Consider the following 25,454-nt stretch of genomic DNA (forward strand, 5'->3'; position numbering starts at 1 on the left):
GAATGTACTTTTTCTGTGATCTTTGTCTTGCTATTCCCAGCTGAGTTTTATATCGTCTCTAATTCACCAATCATTATTTATCTTGTTACTCAAATAGCAAAACTCATCTACTGCTTCTAGAGTCTACTTTTAGTGTCTAATTTCCTCAGAACTGCTTGATTTAATCCACTATACACCACTAGCCTTGTCGCAATTCGGTAGACGCATGTAAGTCTAAAGTGCATATAGGCTATACAGGGTGGTCGGAAATTCCCGTTACAAACTTCTAGGTCTTGTAGAGGGGAGTGAGTACGTAATAGTTTGAATAGGAACACATGTCCGGAAACGTACCGTTTTCGTGCTACAGCCGTTTGAAAACATGTTTGCCAGGTATGTTTGCAACACGGTAGTCATAGTGAAGGGTGCTTAAGTCAGATCGGCTGATGTCATTTGACATCCTATCCTACCTCAGTGACCTGGTTGGGCCTCATTCAAGCGTCTGTCAGTGTTTTAGCAACACGGTTGAGCACAAGTTTGCAGAAAACACGGACGTGATCTTCCTGGATGGTGAAGCTCACGGCAACGGAAGAGCTGCTCGTCGCCTTTATCAAGATCCTTCTCCACAACTTCAGACTACATCGCGTACTCTTTTCGCCACAATCACGCAGCGGTTTCGAGAAAGGATATCTTCCAGCGGCGCTCCAGGGAGGCCCCACACGCCCGAACTGGAAGAGGCGTTAGTGCATCACGTTGATGAGAACCCGTCAACAAGTACACGAGCAGTCTCATTGTCTATTAATGAGTGGAACTGTAAAACAAGTGATTCACTGGATCACGCCCAGTCAACTACTTGTAAAAATGGTCGCATTAGCAACACGTTTGCAAATGGTTCTAGCACGGAAATGGTACTTTCCTAAACGTGGGTTCCTATTCAAAATATTATGTATTCACTCCCCACTACAAGTCCTAGAAGTTTGTAGCGGGAATTTCTGACCACATTCTACAATTATTGGCTTTATTATGTTGAACTCATGAAGTGTTGCAACGACAGGAGTGGTAAGAGGTAATGTACTCTTCGTTGGGCGCATCTGAAGGAGCAGAATAATAACTAGAGTCGTTGAATTGGTTTTCACATTTTTGATTACGGACATATTACTGACGAAATAATTTCCTTTACCTTTGTTCGCCCACATCAATATTTGCAGGGTACTGAAGAGTAAATTTTGCAGCGGTCCACAGAAACATATGACTGTGTTTAAATGAAACACAAATGATGCTTTCGCAGAGCTACCCGTTTTTCTTTAAGTTATGTGTAGATGTTACACCATTCGCTATTAATAGTTTTCAATATCAACTTTTGCTTTCGTTTCGACAGAGGCACTTCATTACTTCGCTGTCTTGCTTCACATCTATTCGTGAAAATTCTTCAGGAAGTGTAAAATACTTAGTAACGACAAGAAACTCTTTTGATCGACTTGTAACTCGGTTTTGGATGCGAGTTGAGTGAACTTTTGCCAGCTAGTTCTCTTCGGACTAAAAGCCGATTTCTTGATTTCAGATACGTTTACTAGACTGACGCATAATGAAGAGAGTGTAAAAAGTCTCCAAAAACTGTGTCTCCTATTCCTACGAGTGGCGGTATTGCTCAAAACAAGAAGTAGCTGTACCGGCCGAGATATGCGCCTATCTGTCCTCTCACTTCCGTCTGTCTGTCAGGTAGTAAGTACACATTATAGGGAGTGTTGCGTGTGGGTACCACGCATCCTGACATATCCCCAGCCCCTTTTTGCAGTGAATCGCCCACTATTTCGAATACACCTTACTCCATTCGCTTTGAATCAGATGCATTGGTCACAAGCTCCTTTAATGTTTGCGCATTGTCGATGGCTGTGCATAAGAGTACACTACTCCCTTTAAACGTCCTCATATCCAGAAAGTCCACGGATTCAGGTCCGATGTGCCGGGAGGCCACGCTTCTGCAGCTCGTCTAGCAATCAACTGGCCAAGAAATGTCGCGTGAGGTACCACCGCAAGCTCCGTAGATAATAGGCTGCAAGCCCGTCGCGCTTAAACCAGTCTTTCTGCCCAATAGTGCCGGCGATTCTTCGTGCAGAAAGCGGTGATATGTAGCACCCGTCAATCTGTTCCATAGACTGTGTGGCCCTATTAGGCTGTCAGGAGCAGTTCCTGGCTTTCAGGTAAAGCGGAAAGAGATAACTCACATTTTGGAAACGTTGTCTAAGTCCCGTAAATTACGTATGGAAAAATATAAATGCTTGCCAAACGTTTAGCACACATTAATCGTCTCTGAGAAAAATATCGCTTCTGTAAATCTATCAATGAAACTGAAATTTTAAACAGTATATAAAAATGACTGTATTATGCCAAACTTTCCTCCTAGGGTAGGTAAGATGACGCACCATGGGTAGTAGAGATCACTCAAGATTGTACTTCTGGAACTTGTTAGTTAACTAAAAGGATGAGTCTAGCAGACTGTAGCTTTTATTAAATTACAAATCAAGAGAAACAATGAAGGAGTTAGACAAGGCCTAACTGTCATAATCGCGTGTGGTAATTGATACAAAAGTAAAAACTGAATGAAAATGTTCGTAGGTAGATAACGAACAAAGAAATTGCAAGATAGGAAGTATTATTCTACTTTTGTATAACTGTAATTTTTTCTGCTTTTTCTTCTAATTTCTTCCACAAATCGCACATTCGTTGTTCTAAACCGAACAATCTACATCCATTCACCGTTTGAATGCTACACATTGTAACCAGTTAGCTTTCCATTGTGTTTCAGAGTGAAGTTCTGGACATTCTACACATTCATCTTCATCGAATTCCTCTGAGTCAGCACAGCGTTGGCCGCATTTCTCAAATCATCTGCACTTCAAGACGTTCGAATCGTTATCCGTTTACAGGTACTGGGTATGATATATTTAACCTCCAGGCACAACGGAGGTGATATACACACATGAAAACAAGTTTTGCATCACGTCGGTTCCAAGAGTTCCGGAACATGTACAGAAAATTGGAACAGAGATCAACAAAACCATCATTTCCGCCCTTTTTAATGCTCATGAAAACCACACATTGCATGTTGTGCCACCATATAGCAAGACCTTCAAGGCACTGTTGGTCCACATTGTCCCTCTCCTCAACGGCGATTCGGCGTAGATCCCTCAGAGTGGTTGGTGGGTCACGTCGTCCATAAACAACCCTTTTCAATCTATCCCAGGCATGTTCGGTATGGTTCATGTCAGGAGAACATGCTGGCCACTCTAGTCGAGCGATTACCTTATCCTGAAGGAAGTCATTCACAAGATGTGCACGATGGGGGCGAGAATTGTCGTCCATGAAGAAGAATGCCTCGCCAATATTCCGCCGATATGGTTGCACTATCGGTAGGAGGATGGCATTCACGTATCGTACAGATGTTACGGTGCCTTCCATCACCAGCAGCGGCGTACGTCGGTCCCACATAATGCCACCCCAAAACAGCAGGTAACCTCCACCTTGCTGCACTCCCTGGACAGTGTATCTAAGGCGTTCAGCCTGACCGGCTTGCCTGCAAACACGTCTCCGGCGATTGTCTAATTGAAGACATATGCGACACTCATCGGTGAAGAGAACGTGGCCGGCCGCTGTGGCCGAGCGGTTCCAGGCGTTTCAGTCCGGAATCGCGCTGCTGCTACGGTCGCAGGTTCGAATCCTGCCTCGGGCATGGTTGTGTATGATGTCCTTAGCAAAAACAGACATAATGTCTTATGGGATAACAGCAATCAGTGATTTTATAATTTTACTTAAAATCCGTCTTGATTGCAATTTTTTTTATGTCCTTAGGTTAGTTTGGTTTAAGTAGTTCTAAGTCTAGGGGACTGATAACCTCTGATGTCAAGTCCCATACTGCTTAGAGCCATTTGAAGAGAGCGTGATGCCAATCCTGAGCGGTCCATTCGGCATGTTGTTGGGCCCATCTGTACCGTGCTGGATGGTGTCGTGTTTGCAAAGATGGATCTCGCTATGGACGTCGGGAGTCATGCAGCCTATTACGCACAGTTTAAGCCGTAACACGACGTCCTGAGGTTGCACGAAAAGCATTATTCAACATGGTGGCGTTGCTGTCAGGGTTTCTCAGAGCCATAACCCGTAGGTAGCGGTCACCAACTGATGTAGTAGCCCTTGGGCGGCCTGAACGAGGCATATCATTTACATTTACTGTCTCTCTGTATCTCCTCCATGTCCGAAGAACATCGCTTTGGTTCACTCCGAGACGCCTGGACACTTCCGTTGCTCAGAGCCCTTCCTGGCACTAAGCAACAATGCGGACGCGATCGAACCGCGGTATTGACCGTCTAGGCATGGTTGAACTACAGGCAACAAGAGCCGTGTACCTCCTTCCTGGTGGAATGACTGGAACTGATCGGGAGTCGGACCCCCTCCGTGTAATAGGCGCTGCTCATGCATGGTTGTTTGCATCTTTGAGCGGGTTTAGTGACATCTCTGAACAGTCGGAGGGACTGTGTCTGTGATTCAATATCCACAGTCAACGTCTATCTTCAGCAGTTCTGGGAACCGACCTGATGCAAAACTTTTTTTAATGTGTGTAGACCAACTGTACTGCAGTGTAGACGCGAAACGTCCGCACGATAAGTTGAAACCCGTTTTATGTCTGCGTCTTCTCTCCTGCTGCTTTCATGCGCCCACTGCCATAAAGTGGCAGTGAAGAAGACGCACCTTGCCTTTCCGCTGTAAAAATTTCTGACGAACGATAAACACTCCACAATCCCGTTGTCATTAACCTGTCTATCGCTTGCATTATGTGGTTTTTCGTTAATTCCTTTGTGTGTCCATTATATAACTAGGCCGCACTATCTTCGTGAAATTTAAGAGAGTAAGCAAGGCCAGTCGGTGGCAAAATATTATCTCCTAAAACTTGCGAACATGCTCACAGTTTCTGTAGAATTTGCAGTACGAACAGACTGGTGCTACCACATACCGGCGAGTATGAAAACAGAAAGTGTGTCTTCTCTCCTAGCCGCCTTAACTCTACTTGCTTTACTCTACACTGACACTGAAGCAATCGTATCATCTCCACAACTGCTCGAGAATCTGCATCTGCTCACACGTGCGTATTGTGGTAATTTACTACGTCGCAGTGAGGCGATCTACACCACCGAATATTACACATAACTCGTCACAAGTTAAGCAGACCATCTCTTGACACGTATTGGTTTCTGGACGTATAATTATAGGAACTTTTCTTCTAGTTTTGGCCAATACTACCTCCTGCAGGAATACGCGACACTTTCTTTTAAAGACCCTATAATCGGGATTTTTGCATATCTCGACGAGATGTTCGTTTTCAAAACAAAAATGGGGACGTTCCGACCTAAATATAAATAGCCATAGGTCGTGCCTGGATAGCTCAGTCGGTAAGAAAGTTAAGGTTCCAGGTTTAAGACAGTTTTGACTAGCGAGGAGGAATGGAAACAGCGTCCAGTCCGCGGCCGACTGGATGGTTCCCTCGGGATATCTTTGCCTCGTCCGACAGGAAACGCTGAAAAGCCAACTGCACCGACGGCGGCGTGCGACACCTGGTCTTGCAGCTGCCGGCGACGCAGACCTAGGTCTGACCGCGGTGGCCTAGGCTGCCACGTCTACGAGGCACGGCAGCCGCCGTGCACTGCAGGTTGCATACAGTGCAAGGCGGCAACAGGTCGGCGCTCTCAGCCGCCGGCGTTGGAGGGGGAACACTCACCCCTCACTGCCGCCCCGCCTAGGGAGGCTAGGGCTGTGCGTGGGCGGGGACGGTCTAGCCTCTGAAAGGCTGTGTGGGCTCCCGTCCAGCCACCACAGAGGCGCAACCAGTGGGGACACGCTGTCACAGGCGACGGAGCATACGAAGTACTGTGTATCGGTCGCCATAGACCGACCGGTCGCTTCCACAGTAAAAATAAGCACAATTGCCTAAAAATTTGTCACCTCGGGGATATGGTGCTAACACCACGTAACACTGTCCTAGTCTCGACAGTGACCTCGTTACCTCGGGTAAGTGACTCTAAAAGTCTCTTCACGTATAGCACTTCCAGGTGAAGCCACTCACTGACGATTAGCTCCAGTAGAGCCGCCAAACTGCAGGATTTTTTATTGCTAAGTTTCACTTCCTGTTCCGAGTATCTCCCGAAATTTTCTGTGGCGTAACATCAATAAAGACCGCAAAGTGAGGAACGTACGTGTGCAGCCCTATGAACGAGTCTGTTCTCAGTGAGGAACAAGGAACTGTCCGTAGCATATTTATCAAAAAGATATACATGATTCAGTCAAATTAATGTGCGCACTTGTCAAAAGCCTGAATAACCACATGTTGCACCACAGACGTGCAGGAAGAGAGCTCTGGAAGCTGTGGTGAGTCCACTGCTGTGGCCAGTTGTACTAGGTCTCTGTTGAGCATCCATGGCACGAACAGCACTGTCCAGGTGGTCCCACAGATTCTCGACTGGATTAAATTCAACATGCACACACAATGTGAGCTGTGTGACACGTTATGTTCTCCTGCAATCCCAGGACCTACATGCCTCGCTCACACCTACATGTAGGTGTGGACGTGCTGAAGGCACATGCGTACTCGAGTTGATCCACTGTTCCTCCCAGAGAGAGTGCCACAAAAACATTTCCCAGGCCATGAAGCTACCTCCTCCAGCTTGGACCCTTCCGACGATTGTTGCGGGGCTGTACACGCCATTGGCCATCTGTCCGGTGGAGAATAAAACGCGATTCTTCTGAAAAGGCCACCTATCGGAGCCGGCCGCGGTGGTCTAGTGGTTCTGGCGCTGCAGTCCGGAACCGCGGGACTGCTACGGTCGCAGGTTCGAATCCTGCCTCGGGCATGGGTGTGTGTGATGTCCTTAGGTTAGTTAGGTTTAAGTAGTTCTAAGTTCTAGGGGACTTATGACCTAAGATGTTGAGTCCCATAGTGCTCAGAGCCATTTTTGAACCACCTATCGGCACTCAGTGGACGTACTGGCGCGCAAATTCCAGCCTTCGCAGCCGATAAACAGCAGTCAGCATGGGTGCACGAACCATGAACCTGCTGTAGGGGCCCATAAGCGGCAAAGTACGTTGAGGAGACACTGTTGGCAGCCACTTACCTGATCTGCGCTGTCAGCTGCTGCTTATCCACAAACATTTCTGCAACTGTCGTTCACCTCTGTCACCTATAGCTCGTGGTGTACCACGGTTGTCTTGGCATCGATTTTGGACAGCTTCATTTTGCTATGCACAGTTACTTTAACCACAGAGGTATATGAATAGTGTAAGAACTTGGCTGTTTCGGAAAGCCAATGATCGCCTTGGACGTCAGGGGAATCGCTCCGTTTCCGCATTACGACAACGACCGCATTGTAACCCTCTGGTCCTCCTGAGATGCTTTATACAGGGTGTTACAAAAAGGTACGTCCAAACTTTCAGGAAACATTCCTCACACACAAATAAAGAAAAGGTGTTATGTAGACATGTGTCCGGAAACGCTTAATTCCCACGTTAGAGCTCATTCTAGTTTCGTCAATATGTACTGTACTTCCTCGATTCACTGCCAGTTGGCCCAATTGAAGGAAGGTAATGTTGACTTCGGTGCTTGTGTCGACATGCGACTCATTGCTCTACAGTACTCGCATCAAGCACATCAGTACGTAGCATCAACAGGTTAGTGTTCATCACGAACGTGGTTTTGCAGTCAGTGCAATGTTTACAAATGCGGAGTTGGCAGATGCCCATTTGACGTATGGATTAGCACGGGGAAATAGCCGTGGCGCGGTACGTTTGTATCGAGACAGATGAGGCTTCATTCCAACGTGATCAAATTGTAAATTTTCACAATCAACATGTGTGGGCTGACGAGAATCCGCACGCAATCGTGCAATCACGTCATCAACACAGATTTTCTATGAACGTTTGGGCAGGCATTGTTGGTGATGTCTTGATTGGGCCCCATGTTCTTCCACTTACGCTCAATGGAGCACGTTATCATGATTTCATACGGGATACTCTACCTGTGCTGCTAGAACATGTGCCTTTACAAGTACGACACAACATGTGGTTCATGCACGATGGAGCTCCTGCACATTTCAGCCGAAGTGTTCGTACGCTTCTCAACAACAGATTCGGTGACCGATGGATTGGTAGAGGCGGTCCAATTCCATGGCCTCCACGCTCTCCTCACCTCAACCCTCTTGATTTTCATTTATGGGGGCATTTGAAAGCTCTTGTCTACGCAACCCCGATACCAAATGTAGAGACTCTTCGTGCTCGTATTGTGGACGGCTGTGATACAATACGCCATTCTCCAGGGCTGCATCAGTGCATCAGGGATTCCATGTGACGGAGGGTGGATGCATGTATCCTCGCTAACGGAGGACATTTTGAACATTTCCTGTAACAAAGTGTTTGAAGTCACGCTGGTACGTTCTGTTGCTGTTTTTCCATTCCATGATTAATGTGATTTGAAGAGAAGTAATAAAATGAGCTCTAACATGGAAAGTAAGCGTTTCCGGACACATGTCCACGTAACATATTTTCTTTCTTTGTGTGTGAGGAATGTTTCCTGAAAGTTTGGCCGAACCTTTTTGTAACACCGTATACACCCTCCACTGTTAGTGGAGTCACCTGCCTTTGTAGGTGATTGTTACACGTTGACTTCAAACATAGACAGTGGTTAAGTTAATGTGACTGTACATTTGATCACTGAACATGTTACAATAAACGTGACGACTCGTCTTCACTCTAACGTAAATGTATGCGCCCTAGTAACCTTCCCGAAAAGGCCGTAAAAATATCACAGAATCACTTCTACACTGAAGAACACATTCTGCACACAGACGGTTGAACGCCTCATTGGGCTGTCGGTGGACTCGACGCCCCACATCCAATAACAGCAGGAAAAATCTCGATTCGTAGACCCACACTACCCGCCACCAGTCAACTTCCATCTAGTTCATGTATTCTTTGCACCATCGAGATGAAGGCGTGTAGCTTTATGTACTTTCCAGAAACTTTACGAGTTGTCCCATTATAGGTGTCCAGTAGACACTATGTTCGCTTGGAGGCTGGCAGTGACGGACAGTAGCAATTGCTATCCTGTTTGAAACGTATCATCCAGGACAGGACGTGACAGTCGTAGAATTCGCACCAGACTCTAGCGTCCAACACGACTACCTTCTGTGCTTTCCGCTATTGAGAAAGAATGACGTATTAGTTCTCTACAGAGATTCAGACACCTCACCGAATGTGTCCGCATTTGACATGGGGGGCTCCATGTGGTTCCCCAATCATGCAGCGATCGTAAACCATAAAATTACCAAATATTCAGCAACCAGTCGCAAAATCATGTTTTATTTATTCACTTATGCAAATCGATTTCAATTGATTAACAGCCATCACCAGTGCTTTCAACCAATATGTGCCCGGAGTAGTAATACTGTCTTAAGCAGAGGTCAAACAAAGTGAGCTCCGCTTAAGACAGTATTACTACTCCGGGCACATATTGGTTGAAAGCACCGATGATGGTTGTTAATCAAGATTTTGCGACTGGTTGCTGCATATTTGGTAAACCCAAAATTATTTGTCGGCTTAGAGTTGGTGGGTTACTTCTGATCACGTAATGTAGCTGAAGGAGGTAATGTGTGTAAAAGCCTAGAGGAGGCATATGCGTAACAGTGGACGTCGAATGGTTGATGATGACTGCATGTGGAAATTTGTAGTTTGTTGGGCCGATCGCTTTTTTCATGATCATGATGATGATGATGATCATCATCATCAACACCATAATTCGTGATAGTGGCTAGATAGGATTGTGTAAAAAATAATGGAATGAGTAAAGATTGGGACTTTGTACAGGTGCTGATGACCGCGTAGTTGAACCATAATTCGTGATAGTGGCTAGATAGGATTGTGTAAAAAATAATGGAATGAGTAAAGATTGGGACTTTGTACAGGTGCTGATGACCGCGTAGTTGAGCGCCCCACAAACTAAATATCGTCATGCGATAGCTTTTCACTTCCCTATTCAGTTTCTTGTTAGACTATCGATGGTCGAACCCCTACTGTGGTGTCGCCTGTCAGCTGAATATACAACATTCGGCTGGCCTGGGACACTGGGCCGGGCGAGGTGGCCGAGCGGTTCTAGGCACTACAGTCTGGAACCGCGCGACCGCTACGGTCGCAGGTTCGAATCCTGCCTCGGGCATGGATGTGTGTGATGTCCTTAGGTTAGTTAGGTTTAAGTAGTTGTAAGTTCTAGGGGACTGGTGACCTCAGAAGTTAAGTCCCATAGTGCACAGAGCCATTTGAACCATTTTTGGGACACCGGATGATCATGTGAGAAGAAATACGAGAGGAATATGGCACTGCTTAATGACCTACAAGTTCTTACCTAGAATGACAATGGCAACTAAAGCGTGCAGGCTGACGATGACAACTTGCGAAACCGAGAGATTACGCGATCGGCGGAGCGGCAGACGGCCGGACACCGGGTGCGCAGAGAGAGGGGGACCCACCTACGGAGGAGAGCCGCGACGTCCTGCCGGTGCTGACGATGGAGAGGGAGTCCTTGCGCTCGTGCGCGGAGGCGGCGGCGGCGGCGTCCAGCTCGTACTTGGAGAGCGAGCCGCCCCGCGGCCGCCCGCCGGCCTCCTGCTTAATGCCGAGGGCGCGGGCGGAGCGCGCGGAGCCGCGCCGGCTGCGCGGCCGCTCCTCGCAGCCCACCGGGTCGTCGTCGCCCAGGTCCAGCTCCTCCGTGCTGGAGCGCAGGTCCGCCGCGTCCTCCTTGAAGCCCAGGCCCAGCTTGCACGGCACCTCACCTGCAACGGCGGCGGCGACGGCGGTGAGCCCCTTAAATTGTCATCCTACCACAGCGTTTACAATAACTTAAGTTTCGAGGAATTACATACCGGGAGATCAAAAAGTCAGTATAAATTTGAAAACCTAATAAACCACGGAATAATATAGATAGAGAGGTACAAATTGACACACATGCTTGGAATGACCTGGGGTTTTATTAGAACAAAAAAAAAGAACAAAGTTCACAAAATGTCTCACAGATGGCGCTGGACAGCAAAACGTCAGTGACTGCGCATGACTATAAAAGGACCTGTAATGAGAGAGAGAATCCGATGCGCCAGCAGTCGCAGCATGTTGACGTTACCGAAAAGTCGCTTTTAGTGAAGGTGTAGTGTCAGAATGGGGAATGTGCTAGTTCAGCGTTACGATTCTATCGCCACAGGAAGGGGATTCGAACGGGTAAAGGTCCGTTGACAAATGCAGCTGTGGCGAGAATGGTTTCGAAGTTCGAAACTGTGGGTTGTTCACACGATAGACCCCGTAGTGGCCGACCGAGCACATGGCGTAATGCTGCTGAGACAGTTCAGGAAGAAATGGAGACCGAAGCGGGTTCGTCTATGCACGGGGAAGTCAGCACTCGCGCAGTCGCAAGTCGCACCGGCATTCCATACACTACTGTTTGGTTGGCACTGAGGCGTACCCTCCGATGCTATCCGTACAAAATCCATCGGCATCATGAACTATTACCTGGCGATTTAGTGAAGCGGAGGGCATTTGCGGTGGGGGCGTTTCAAAAGATGGCGGAAGATGACGATTGGTTGAGTAACGTGTTGTGGACCGACGAAGCTCATTTCACGCTCCGAGGGTCTGTCAACGCCCACAACTGCAGAATTTGGGCTACCGAAAATCCTAGAACTGTCGTGGAAACTCCGTTGCACGACGAGAAAGTCACGGTATGGGTTGGATTTACCGCATCTACCGTCATCGGGCCTTTTTTCTTCGAGGAAATGCGTGATTGTGGTTTTGTAACTGCTACCATGACGGGTGAGAGGTGCGCCGATACGGTATGTTACAGAATCGCATCATTCCCAGCCTGGCTGATAAACACCTGCTGGAACGTACGATGTTTATGCAGGATGGCGCTCCACCCCATATTCCTAGACGCGTGAAAGATCTCTTGCGCGCGTCGTTTGGTGATGATCGTGTGCTCAGCCGCCACTTTCGTCATGCTTGGCCTCCCAGGTCCCCAGAATTCAGTTCGTGCGATTATTGGCTTTGGGGTTACCTGAAGTCGCAAGCGTATCGTGATCGACCGACATCTCTAGGGATGCTGAAAGACAACATCCGACGCCAATGCCTCACCATAATTCCGGACATGCTTTACACTGCTGTTCACAACATGATTTCTCGACTACAGCTATTGTTGAGGAATGATGGTGGACATATTGAGCATTTCCTGTAAAGCACATCATCTTTGCTTTGTGTACTTTGTTATGCTAATTATTGCTATTCTGATCAGATGAAGCGCCATCTGTCGGACGTTTTATGAACTTTTGTAATTTTTTGGTTCTAATAAAACCCCAAGGCATTCCATGCATGTGTGTCAATTTGTACCTCCCTATCTACATTATTCCGTGATTTATTCAGTTTTCAAATTTATACTGACTTTTTGATCACCTGGGTATATGAAGATAACTGTTCTCGAAAGAGCAGATACCATTGATGAAGGTGCACCTTCTCTAGAATAAATGATAATTAATTGACACCCTCAGCTGTTGACAGGTGTTGTTGATATACCTCGCTGGAGACAGTTGAAAATGTGTGCCCGACCGGGACTCGAACCCGTGATCTATTGCTTACATTGCAGCCGCTCTACCCACCTGAGCCACCGAGGACACAGATGGATAGTGACTGCAGGGACTTATCCCTTGCACGCTTCCCGCGTCCTCGATGGCTCAGATGGACAGATTGTCTGCCATGTAAGCAAAAGATCCCAGAGTCATGGTCGGGGCACACATTTTCAGGAGCCCCACTAGGGTATATTAACAACACCTGTCGGCAGCTGAGAGTTTCAATTAATCATCATTTATTCTAGAGAAGCTGCACCGTCATCAGTGGTATCTGTTCTTTCGAGAACATTTACTATCTTTTATATATAGTTAAAGGCTACCCAGCCATCGACCTTCATCTGTGCGTATGCGCACAGGTTGCCCGAGCTCTTACTGGAATCGTTAGCTTAGTGTGAGCGAGTAATGAGTGGATGGGCAAATATCTATTAAGTACATTACGTAAGTAGAGTTGGACAGTTGGGAATGTGGGTCTCACGGGAAGCGTGTAAGGGATAAGTTCCTGCAGTAGCGCTATTCATCTGTGTCCTCGGTGGCTCAGATGGATAGAGCGTCTGCCATGTGTCTGAGACACGGTAGTTTCAGAAAGCAGGAAATAATGAAGGATCTAGTCGGAACGTTCGGAAGCCATACTTGCATGAAAATGTGATTAACGCTGTGGAAGGCGACCGCCGTGTCAGTACCAGGGACTTGGCCCGCCAGTACAGGGTAAGCCAGACGATTGTATGGAACATTCTCTACGTCAGTTGTTATTATCCGTTTCTCTTACAGCGTGTGCAGAGCTTACTAGCGACAGACTTTCCACATCGAGAGCGGTTTTGTCATCGGTTTCTTCGCCAGGCAACTACGATTCCGGGATCTCTGTCATCCATCCTGTTCACAGATGAGGTTACCTTTACGCGGAGTGGTATCTTCAACTTTCATAACAATCGTCTGTGGGATACTATGCAGAATCCGCATGGTATGGTGATAGCGAATCATTAGCATCGATGCAGCCGGAATGTGTGGACTGTTACAATTGGCGATCGTATTTTGGGACCAGTCTTCCTTCTGCGTCGCCTAACAGGCAGAAACTATCAGCGTTTCTTGTGGGTGACTTTGTTTCCCCTGCTGGAAGAAGTGCCACTGACGATTCGAAGCGTTATCTGTCTACCACATGCTGGTCCTCAGCCCACTTCGCTGTTAACGTCCGGACGCAACTCAGTCGTGTCATCCCTGGTCGACTGATCGTACGAGGGTGTCAAGTTGCATGGCGTACTCGTTCACCTGATCTCAAGCCGTGCGACATCTGGTTATGGGGCCATCTCAAAAGCATCGTCTATGCAGAGCCCCTTCCAGACGTGGAGACTCTGGAGCAGCGTATTCATGCTGCCTTTGACGCTATTCGGATGCACCTTGGCCGATGTAAATGTTTGAGATAGAACATGCTACGGCACCTTACACGCATGCATTGAGGCACACGGAAACCATTTTCTACACATTCTGTAACTGTGGCTGCGTGGTAGAGGCCGGTCGGGGTGGCCGAGCGGTTCTAGGCGCTACAGTCTGGAACCGCGCGGCCGCTACGGTCGCAGGTTCGAATCCTGTCTCGGGCATGGATGTGTGTGATGTTCTTAGGTTAGTTAGGTTGAAGTAGTTCTAAGTTCTAGGGGACAGATGACCTCAGAAGTTAAGTCCCGTAGTGCTCAGAGCCATTTTGCGTGGTACAGCGCGTATTAGGCCGCAGTCTCTATAACAATGTATGATTGAATAAAAGGTCTCTAGTATCGAAACCATGCATTTGTAGATTTAGGTTCATTAGCCCTTATTTGTTCCGTATCGTCTCATCGATCAATCCCTATAGTTTGTACACAGTGGAAAAAATCGCCCTGTATATGTGAATGACCTTTCACTTAACATTCAGCAAGCAGAATTGGTACTTTTTGCGGGCGATACTAATGTTAAAACAAATCCCGTTAGAGGAAGCAGAAGGAGACATTCTTAATGACGTTTTTCAGACGAACTGATTCTCTGAAAATGGGATCTCCCTCATCCCTTAATGTCGTGAGGTGTGAATTCGCATCATACAAAAGGGATGCTTATAAACTGCAAGGTAACTGGTTTCCAGTGCCATTTATGGTACATGCAAATTCTACACGAATATGCCAAACCCTCTGACATACGCTTCCTTTTACTCAGTTTTTTGGTTACTTCTAGAGTGACTGGCTGTTAGCCCCTTTGTTCATGACACACACACACACACACACACACACACACACACACACACACACACACGAGAAGTTATTGTAATTATTTGGACAATTTCAGCTAGATACGAAGTTAAGTTCATTTATAAAAATTATTTATTTGTTCTCTAACATCTATACAGCGACAAATGTTAACAATTTTAAGTTAATCACTAATTCTTATTCTGTAAAATAAATTGACAGACGGTATGTCAGGTCGACTAGGTTTCGATTAGTAATGTAGGTGCAGTTATGGAGGGGATCCACTTTAGGTGCTCCTTTTCTGGGACAGGGTAACACTGTGGCGCTGACCCGTGTGCGGTGCGGTGAAAAAGACAGATACGGATAGGTAGTCTGAGGGTTCGGAAGCACCTCCAGTTCCGTCCTCACGTTAGTAATGTTGAGAATTCAGAGTCAGTGCGATCATCTCTAATATCGGAAGTGGCGGAAGCAGATGGTGGGGAAACGCCGACCCTATTATTTATGTTGACGTTGGATGCAGCTACCATGAGCACAATTATGGTCACCCATCCGCGACTTCACCTCAACAGCGGCGTCACAGCATCTACACACTCAAGGAAAGGCACTTCTTACGTTGCTCAACCATTTTCAGAACTGTGAGAGCTCATGCAGTATTCCGACATGTGCGCTGCAGTCTTGGAAAACAGAATACTTCAGGTAATTGCCTTTAAACTGTTGTTTACCTTAACAAGTTTCCTGTTTCCTCTATTCAGGCAAATTTAAGAGACAAGTTTGAGGGTACAAATGTTTTCAGAAGTTCATATTACAACAAAAATTTGTCATCATAAACATCGTAAGAATACGATGTTGAAACGATCCCTCAAAGCTAAAGAATTGTTTATGAATGGTATGGCCACTTTTCTTGTTTAAATTTTCTGAGAACATTTTTCAGTTTGAGTAAGTTTTATTGACTAAATTTCCTAAAGTAGTTATTAACATGACAACTTTTTTAACTCACATTTCGCAATAGAGTTTTGCATTTATAACGAGTGTCGTACAGTTATATTATAGCCAGCTTATCCATCCTGTGTTTGAGTTTGCAGATACATTAAACGTAGAGTTATGTATTCTACGTTCAATGTATCTGCAAAATTTTTATTTCTGTTTAAAAGTAAAGTCGTTTTCTTTAAACAAAAGATTTCAGATAAACTCGAACTTCAAAATTCAATTTCAGTCACGTTTCCTTCAGAAATGTAGGAGAAAATTTTCTCCCTCAAAGCTGGCGATCAATTTTCGTACTTTTACCTCGATTATCACGCGAAGTCCTACGGCAGCTGACCACAGCTCTCGTCGACTCTTACCGGGAGTAACTGCTGTTGCAGAAACTTAACGGAAACACAAACGCACAGAAGTTTTGTGGAAGGCAGGCAGTGATTTATTTCGTGTGACGGTTAGGACATTCTTCTATTGTGGATCGAACCATCCGAACAGTTCTGCACTTAAGTGATAAAGTTTGATATTATAAAGGGTCTTACCAAAATAGAAAAATACGTTACGAACACCGGTCAGAATATGGTTACGAAGTTCAATAAATATTTTGTAATGCGAAAGGTGAGAAATATTTAGTTTTGTCAAGTATAGAAATAGGTACAGGCCCGAATGGGTGAATTCAGGTGAACGCTCCTGGGGTAGTGACACGCAGAGACAGAGAATGAACTATTCATTTAGTACAATACTAACAATGAACCACTGGTCTAGCGGTAGAGTCTTTGAACAGTAATCAAAACGTTATCGGTCCTTAGTTCGCACCCCGTTACCAGTTAGAGTTTGAATAGAACTTATCAGCATCGGCGGCCGAAGACTTTCGGAATTACAAGTCACCATCTTCCTGCCAACGACATTGTCAAAGAGAGTGGAAGAGCAGCCAGAGGTTCAAGGCATTATCTTGTCCTTGGGGACGGGAAACTGCCCCTAAAAAGCGAAAGAATCAGCAATGATCAACGGGATGAGGATGCAGAGGGCAATGGAAACCACTGCATTAAAGACACATAACATGTATCCACAAAAAATGTGGCCTGTAACTGAAAAAGTGTCACGATGGTCTCTCCATTGGCAAAAGATTCCAGGACAGTCCCCCATTCGGATCTCCGGGAGGGGACTGCCAAGGGCAAGGTGACGATGAGAAAAAGATTGAATAACCAACGAAATGATAACGTTCTACGACTCGCGCCGTGGAATGTCAGAAGCTTGAACGTGGTAGGAAAGCTAGAAAATCTGAAAAGAGAAATTCAAAGGCTCACTTTGGATATAGTAGCGGTCAGTGAAGTGAAATGGAAAGGAGACAAGGATTTCTGCTCAGATGAGTATCGGGTAAAATCAACTGCAGCAGCGAATAGTATAACGTGAGTAGGATTCGTTATGAATAGGAAGATAGGGCAGAGAGTGTGTTACTGTGAACAGTTCAGTGATAGGGTTGTTCTAATCAGACTCGACAGCAAACCAGCAGCGGTAACGATTCTTTAGGTATACATGCCGACACCACAAGCTGAAGAGGAAGAGACAGAGAATGTATTTGACGACATTGAAAGGGTAATTCAGTATGTAAAGGGAGATGAAAATCCAATACCAATGGGGGACTGGATTGCGGTTGTAGGGGAAGCAGTAGGAGAACGGGCTACGGGAGAATATGGCCTTGGTATTAGGCATGAGAGAGGAAAAAAACAAACTGAGTTCTGCAATAAATTTTAGCTAGTAATGGTGAATACTCTGTTCAAGAACCACTTGGAAAAGGCCGAAAGACACGGGAAGATTTCAGATTACATCACTGTCAGACTGAGATTCCGAAATCAGATACTGGATGACATACCAAGAAGCAATATAGGCAGGGAACATAATTTAGTAGTGACGAAGAATAGGCCTAAGATTAAGAGATTAGTCAGAAAGAATCAATACGCAAAGAAGTGGGATACGGAAGGACTAAGGAATGAAGAGATACGCTTGAAGTTCTCTAATGCTGTAGATACTGCAGTAAGGAACAGCTCAGTAGGCAGTTCGGTTGAAGTGCACTGGACATCTCTAAAAGGGGCAATCACAAAAGCTGGAAAGAAAAACATAATTGCAAAGAAGGAAACTGTGAAGAAGCCATGGTTAACAAAAGAAATACTTCAGTTGATCGATGAAAGAAGGAAGTAGAAAAATGTTCAGGGAGATTCACGTATACAGAAATACAAGTCGCTGAAGAATAAAATAAATAGGAAGTGCAGGGAAGCTAAGACGAAATGGCTGCATGAAAAATGTGAAGAAATCGAAAAAGAAATGATTGTCGGAAGGACTGGCTCGGCATGTAGGACAGTCAAAACAACATTTGGTGATACTAAAAGCAAGGGCTGTAATATTAAGAGTGCAATTGGAATTCCACTGTTAAATGCAGGGGAGAGAGCAGATAGGTGGAAAGAGTACACTGAAGGCCTCTGCGACGGGGCAGAGTTACCTGGTGACGTGAAAGAAGAAACTGGCATCAATATAAAAGAGAGAGGGAACCCAATACTAGAATCAGAATTTAAAAGAGCTTTGGAAGACTTAAGATCGAATAAGGCAGAAGGGACAAATAACATTCCATCAGAATTTCTAAAATCATTGGGCGAAGTGGCAACAAAACGACTATTCACATTGGTGTGTAGAATGTATGAGTTTGGCGATATAGCACTTGACTTTCAGAAAAGTATCATTCACTCAATCCCGAAGACTGCAACAGCCGAAAAGTGCTAGAATTTTCACACAATCAGCTTAACAGCTCAAGCGTCCAAGCTGCTGACAAGAATAACATGCACAATAATGGAAAATAAAACTAAGGGTGTGTTAGATAAGATCAGTTTGGATTTAGGAAAGATAAAGGCACCACAGAGGCCGTTCTGACGTTGCAATTGATAACGGAAGCTAGCGTAAAGAAAACTCAAGGCACTCCCATAGGATTTGTCGACCGGGAAAAAGCGTTCGACAATGCAAAATGCAGCAAGATGTTTGAAATTCTGAGGAAAACAGTGGTAAGCTATAGGGAGAGACGGGTTATATACAATATATTAAATGACCAAGAGGGAATAAAAAGAGTGGAAGACCAAGAAAGAAGTGATCAGATTAAAAAGTGTGTAAGGCAGGGATGTAGTCTTTTGCCCCTACTGTTGATTCTAAACCTCGAAGAACCAATGATGGAAATAAAGAAAATTTCAAGAGTGGAATTAAAATTGAAATTGAAACGATATCAATGGTAAGATTCGCTGATGACATTGCTATCCTCAGTGAAAGTGAAGAAGAATTACAGGAACTGATACGTAAAACGAACATTCTAATGGGTACAGAGTATGGACTGAGAGTAAATCGAAGAAAGATGAAAGTAATGAGAAGTAGCAGAAATGATAACGGCGAGAAACTTAACGTCAGGATTGATGATCAGGAAGTAGATGAATCTAGGGCATTCCGCTACTAAGCGTCAAAATAACCAATGACGGACGGAGCAAGGATGACATCAAAAGCAGACTAGCACTGACAAAAAGGGCATTCCTGGGCAAGAAAAGTCTATTAGTATCAAACGTAAGCCTTAATTTGAGGAAGAAATTTCTGAGAATCTACGTTTGGAGCACAGCACTGTTTGGTAGTGAAACATGACCTGTGGGAAAAGCATTTGAGATGTGGTGCTACAGAAGAAAGTTGAAAATTAGGTGGACTGATAAAGTAACGAATGAAGAGGTTCTGCGCAGAATCGGCGAAGAAAGAAATATATGGAAAACACTGAGTAGAAGAAGGGACAGTATGATAGAACATTTGTTAAGACATCAGGGAATAACTTCCATGTTACTAGAGGGAGCTGTAGAGGGCAAACTGTAGAGGAAGACACAGATTGGAATACATGTAACAAATAATTGAGGACGAAGGTTGCAAGTGCTATTCTGAGATGAAGAGTCGGCACAGGAGAGGAATTCGTGGTGGACTGCATCTAACTAGTCACAACACTGATGAATGAAAAAAACATTGGCATTAAGTGCACAGGAGAATACTCTTTACACATACGTACTTTAATTTATTACAATTTTCCAATAGTTCATACGATTTCCTGACCTTTTAACAATATCACCATACATGAGTAATACTGTTTACGGACTTGCGTGTTTCTAGGTCTCATTAGTAATCTGGGTGTAACTGAAGGCAAGTGCCATATGTTGACCGTCAGTGTAACTGCAACGGCTGCAGGAACTATTTCATGTCGTGGAGCTCCATAAGATAAAACTGTCTGGTAGGTGCTGCTATCTGCTCCTTGTTATTACAACTATAGGCAGTACTGTAATTTATAAGAATATGAATTCTAAAGTTTTGCGTTTCTTTTGTCTATGTTTTAAATTATTTTCATTGTAATGTTATAGTATAATGTAAAGTTTATGTGCAAGCTTCTTGTGTGTATCAAGCACTTTTAAGAGTGGTCGGCAGAGAAAGTCTTAAGTTGTTTGATTGTTGACTGTGTGGCACGTCTGTGGTAACAAGGGGGGCAGTTAGTTGGCTGCGCATGTTGTGATGGGCTGGTGCTGTTGTTTTGATGGTTATGGTGGCTGGAGTTTCACTGCGACGTGGAGATTATAATGAACTGCTAATACTCGGGGGCATTTATTTTACCAGCAACGGATGCTTGAGGTTTTATACTCTTCGAAATACGAATGGAAATTTCAAAGTTCGTATTCAGTCTGTGGAGAGTGACTCTGACAGTTTCAGAATTCCCCTAATAAACAAAATGCTGTACTAGAATTCAAATTCCTAATAGCAGAGCCGCTCTGCCGCTAGGAAAAAGTCACGAATAAAAAGATCAGAACTGCAATGCAAGACGCATCAGGGTTCAAGAAAGGTGGTTTCAGTCCACTGTAACTGATGCAGCAGGTCATTGGTTTCACATTACAGGCCCAAGACCAAATTATAAAGGACAGGCTGTACTCATGTGTAGTACGTGTAACGTTCATCTGTGTCTAAACGGGAGAGCGAAATATTTCCAATAATATCACGAATAAAGGGTTTCCTGAATTGCACACAATCATTTAAAATACATGCCACCAAGTATTTTTTTATCATTTAAGTCCCACTGAGCCGTAGTTGTGTCCGGCTCTTCGAAAAGCGCGCCAGGCGGAGTGCTTTCGCTTCGCGTCTAGTGTTTGCGGTGGCGGTTTCGGTTTGGCGCGCTGTTTGGGTCGCTACCGCCCTCTGGCGGGAGGTGGAGCAAGTGTACGGTCGCGTGACGATCGAGGAGTACGTACTGGGCGGTGACAGAGAGAGGTGGGGGCGCGAGCGGGGCCCTGTTGTTGGGGGCCGTCATCTGCTCGCCACGTGCTTTGGCCGACTTCTTGGCTGTCAGGGGCCGAGTCTGCCCCACCCGCGTGTACGTGGCTTATGGAGCTTAGAAGCCGTGGTGCAGCAGATCAGCGCGTGGGACCGTATGTCTTCTTATCGGCCGTTGAAACCACTGGCAGCGGTTGGCTCTGGCGAGCATAAGGAAGTGCAATGTGTTCCCGGCGCTGTAGTGGGATGTGAGATGTTGAGTACTGTTTTTATGTAACAGAGTTAGTTATATATCTATATACCAGTGGTTTTGTTGGGTCTTCCCACCACAGTTTTCGTTTGCCTGTCCGCGGGAATGTGGTAATTGCTTGTTGGTCGGGCCGTTTCATTCACACCTCGATTGGGCGATTTAGGGTCGGTGTCGCGTGTCTCTCTGGTTCGGAGCCGGTGCAGGCGCCGCCCTGGCTACATCTTCTGGGTTTGGGTAACTCGGGTAGGTGGTGTCTTGTAGTGCAAGTTTTGGGGCTGATCTGCTGTGGGCCTGTAGACCACCAGTAACTATTCCGCCTATTGGGGTTTCGGCCCCTTTACACGTGTCACTCCCTCACCGAGCTAAGGAAATTTTTTTTTGGGAACTACCTTTAATGTGAAGGTTTGTGTGCTGGCTTATTCACATTTATCTTGTAACAACTGACGGGTGTAATGTAAGTTATTTAACCTTTTAGCTTTATTACAAACTAGCTACTAAAGGTGTTTTTTAAAGGAATTTTTCTCTTATAGATATAACAAGTTTAAAATCTTATTATGGGGAAGTTGTTAACGTCATACCTTGCAATATCCTTTACATACAGAAAATCTGCCAGCTATTTAAAAGAGTTTTTTTTAATTGTTGTTATATATATATGTCAAGTTAAAATCTTACTATTGGGAAGTTGTTAATGTCATACCTGGCAATCTCCTTTTCATAAAGAAAATTTGTCAGCTATTCGAAATTGTTTTGAAATTGTTTTTTTTAAATGCCAGACTTAAAAATTTATTATTGAGAAAGCCTTTTAAAATAAAAAGATAACTTTAGCAGTGTGTGTTATTTCACCAGCACCTCCTGGCCCCTACTTCCACGATAACGTTCTTGGAATAACATGTGTACTTGAGTTGTATGTGAACCACCCTAATTGACGGTTCACCTACTAATGTATTATCAGAATGATAAAATCTTTTACTAAATGGAGTGTTGTCAGTGTTCAATTTCTCAAATGCTTGTTGCTATAAATAGGTCACCTACTCAATTATATCTGACAGGTATAAAATAATTCTCATCTGACCTTACATACACCATGAAATTTCATTGCTGGTTACAAAATATGGCTTTCTATTAATTTCTTTCAAGAAGTGATTTATTCACGTATTAGGGAGCTAAATTTCGAAAAGAAAGGCGCACTATATCCAGTGACTACAAATATAAAACTGTACTAACAGTTGATGTAGCACATGAACAGGAATCAGTAAACGGGTAGAACAGTCCTAGTGGGTCAGAAAGGAATTCAATGAGTACCAACAAAAACTTTTGATCATTTACTGAGTAACATAAAATATGTGATATGTGACGAAGAAAGTTTTCAACCTAACCTAAAATCGTGTGTCTGGTGGGAGGCACGCTACAGTAGGCGGTGCAGCGGCGATGACCACTGTGTCCAGATGACCTGGTGGTGTTTCCGCATAATAAGCACGAGACTCTGATCCGGCGTGAATTTTCGACTTTCCCCATTGATTTAAATTAATGTCCTCTCGCAGCCAATGTCTGTAATTACAATATGTCTTAATTCTTAGTGGCTGCTGGATCAGAATGGTGTCTGTTCTTTTAGACATGTAAAAAGTCGGCCAATTATCTGTTCAGTGCTTATGCACATCAGGCTCGAACTCTTACCGGAATCAGCGAAATGCCGCGAGTAATGAGAATAACGGGCAGAGGGGGGCGGGGCATCCTGTGTAGCCGTGGCCACCACTGCGTCCGGATGGCTTAGCGGCCAGCGCATCTGCCTAGCAATCAGCAGGCCCCAGTTTGAATTCCAGTTTGGCATGAATTTTCAAGTTCCCCGTTGATTTAAATCAATGCTCACTCTCAGCCAATGTCTATAATAACTTTGTATCTAAACTCATTTCTTCTAGACAACTACTTCTATTCCATAGACGAATTCTTGTTGATGAATTCTTGAACTAAACGTATTACTAAGCTTTCGAAACAATTATGTTCAGCTACTTTGGCATTCCATTACTATTAGCCTTCGAAACAAACGAATCAGTCTCCTGACATAATATGTCCACTCAACACTGTCATGTGGAATAATTTTCTGGGGTAAATTCACCACTTGGATGGAAAGTATTGATTGCAGAAAAGCGAGCAGTAAAAATAATGTCTGGTGATCACCTGCGGTCGTTATATAGTTGAGAATTATGCATTTTTACTGCACCATCACAACAGAAGTATTTGCTAGTGAAATCGTCAGCAATAAACAGTCGCAATTTGAGAACAGTGATAACCGTAACTACAATACTAAAGGCAAAAATGGCCTTTTTACCTATTATTAAAGCTGTCTGTGTCTCGGAAAGGGGTTCAACAAATACCAACAAAAGTTATATATTATTTACCCAGCAATATAAAAAAACAGACAGACCGCAAAGAAGTTTTTAAATCCAACCTATAATCATTTCTCTTGGACAACGCCTCCTATTCCATGGACGAATTTTTATTTAAAAACTGGAGGCCTATAGTAAAAACCGTGGTTTTTACGTGCAGCTGCATGAACAACGCTAAAAATCAATGTGTTCATTCATTTAAGCGCTAATCACGTATACATATCCTGTAAAGCGGCTCCTTATACACCATTTCGATAAAAGAATCATTCATTATAGTGCACATTTCTATCACTGAACGGCTAACCCAGTCCATGGGGCACGGTTCCACTTGCAGGTTGCCTGTGTCACAGCTTCCATGATTTTCAGTAATTTATCTACTTACTGACTCAATTGAAAAAATTAAAAAATACACTGACGGAAAAACTCGCAACGCCAATAGGTGTTTTTGCATCTGGAAGATGATGTCTTCCGATTTCACGCCAGTGGCATATGACTGGTGTTAGTAGCGCCACTATCAGGGTCACCCTTGGGATATTAACGAGCGTCTCATGGGCACACGTCGTCCTGCCGCCAGGATATACAGTTATCAATAGTATAAAGGATTACACAACAGGAGAGAGGTAGGAAGCTCCTATCTCCCCCTACATTCCGTACTGTATATTATTTTGGCAGATGCATTGCGGTGGCTGTGGCAGTTGTAAGCACAGTGGATTCGCATTTGGAAGGACGATAGTTTAGATACCCACACACCCATCGAGACTTAAGTTTTCGTTGATTTCCCTAAATCGCTTTAGGAAAATGCTGGGATGCTTTCTTTTTAAAGGGAATGACTGATTTCCTTCCCCATCCTTGCCCACGCTGAGCATGAGCCCCTTCTCTAATGACCTCGTGGTCACTGGGACTTCATTCATTCATTTCGGTATGTGGATCTTCAGGAAGCGACAGAACAGCCGAGGCCCTGCTCCCCTCGCCTACCCCCAGCGTCAGCTGGCAGCAGCGTCCCCGGCCACTGACCTGCGAACAGCTCCCTCTCCGGCGAGCTGTTGTTGGAGTCGTGGTGCGAGCTGGAGCTGGCGCGCGAGATGTCGATGCGCGGCGTCGACGGCGTGTGCAGCGACGACGACGGCTGCGGATCCTCGCGGATGCCCGGCAGCTTGCCGCCCCCACTGCCGCCCCCGCTGCCGCCTCCTCCGCCCCCGCTGGGCGGCGGGCTGTCCTGGTCGTCGCTGAGGTCCTCCAGCGAGGCGAAGGGCGCAGGGCCCATCCGCCGCTGACGGTACGTGGCGCGCTTGGCGTTCACCTGCTGCAACACCGCACACCACACGCGGCCGTTCAGCGCAACGAGACAGCTCGCCTTCCCCCCCCCCCTTCCCCCCCTCCAAGCCTCCTGCTTATCCCCACCACCAAGACTGCCTCTCCCATCAGTCTGGTCTCGGCAGCCAGAGACAGTGGTCACGCATGTGTGAGCTGCATTTACATGAATGTGCGTGTGTGTGTGTGCATGTTGTCTAATTCGGAAGAAGGCCTTCTGGCCGAAAGTTTACGTGTTCGGCAGTCTTCTTGTTGTGCCTGCTTGTGACTCATCATCTACACTATATAGTGCGTAGCAGTCTATCCTTTTCATCATATTAGCAGTTCAACAGTGTTTCCTGTTTTA

The 25,454-nt window shown here is 45.3% G+C and overlaps 1 protein-coding gene across 1 annotated transcript in view; it reads right to left on the reverse strand.

Moving 5' to 3' along the window:
• Positions 1-25,454, reverse strand: part of LOC126106138 (serine/arginine repetitive matrix protein 2) — a 230,265-nt gene that overhangs the window by 194,882 nt on the left and 9,929 nt on the right. The window contains exons 2-3 of the mRNA XM_049912381.1: positions 24,812-25,100; positions 10,536-10,838 (exon numbers count right to left, since the gene is read on the reverse strand). Coding sequence (XP_049768338.1) covers positions 10,536-10,838; positions 24,812-25,100 — 592 coding nt within the window. The remainder of the gene's footprint in view (positions 1-10,535; positions 10,839-24,811; positions 25,101-25,454) is intronic.

This window comes from Schistocerca cancellata, chromosome 10 (assembly GCF_023864275.1).
Source record: "Schistocerca cancellata isolate TAMUIC-IGC-003103 chromosome 10, iqSchCanc2.1, whole genome shotgun sequence".
NCBI lineage: Eukaryota > Metazoa > Arthropoda > Insecta > Orthoptera > Acrididae > Schistocerca > Schistocerca cancellata.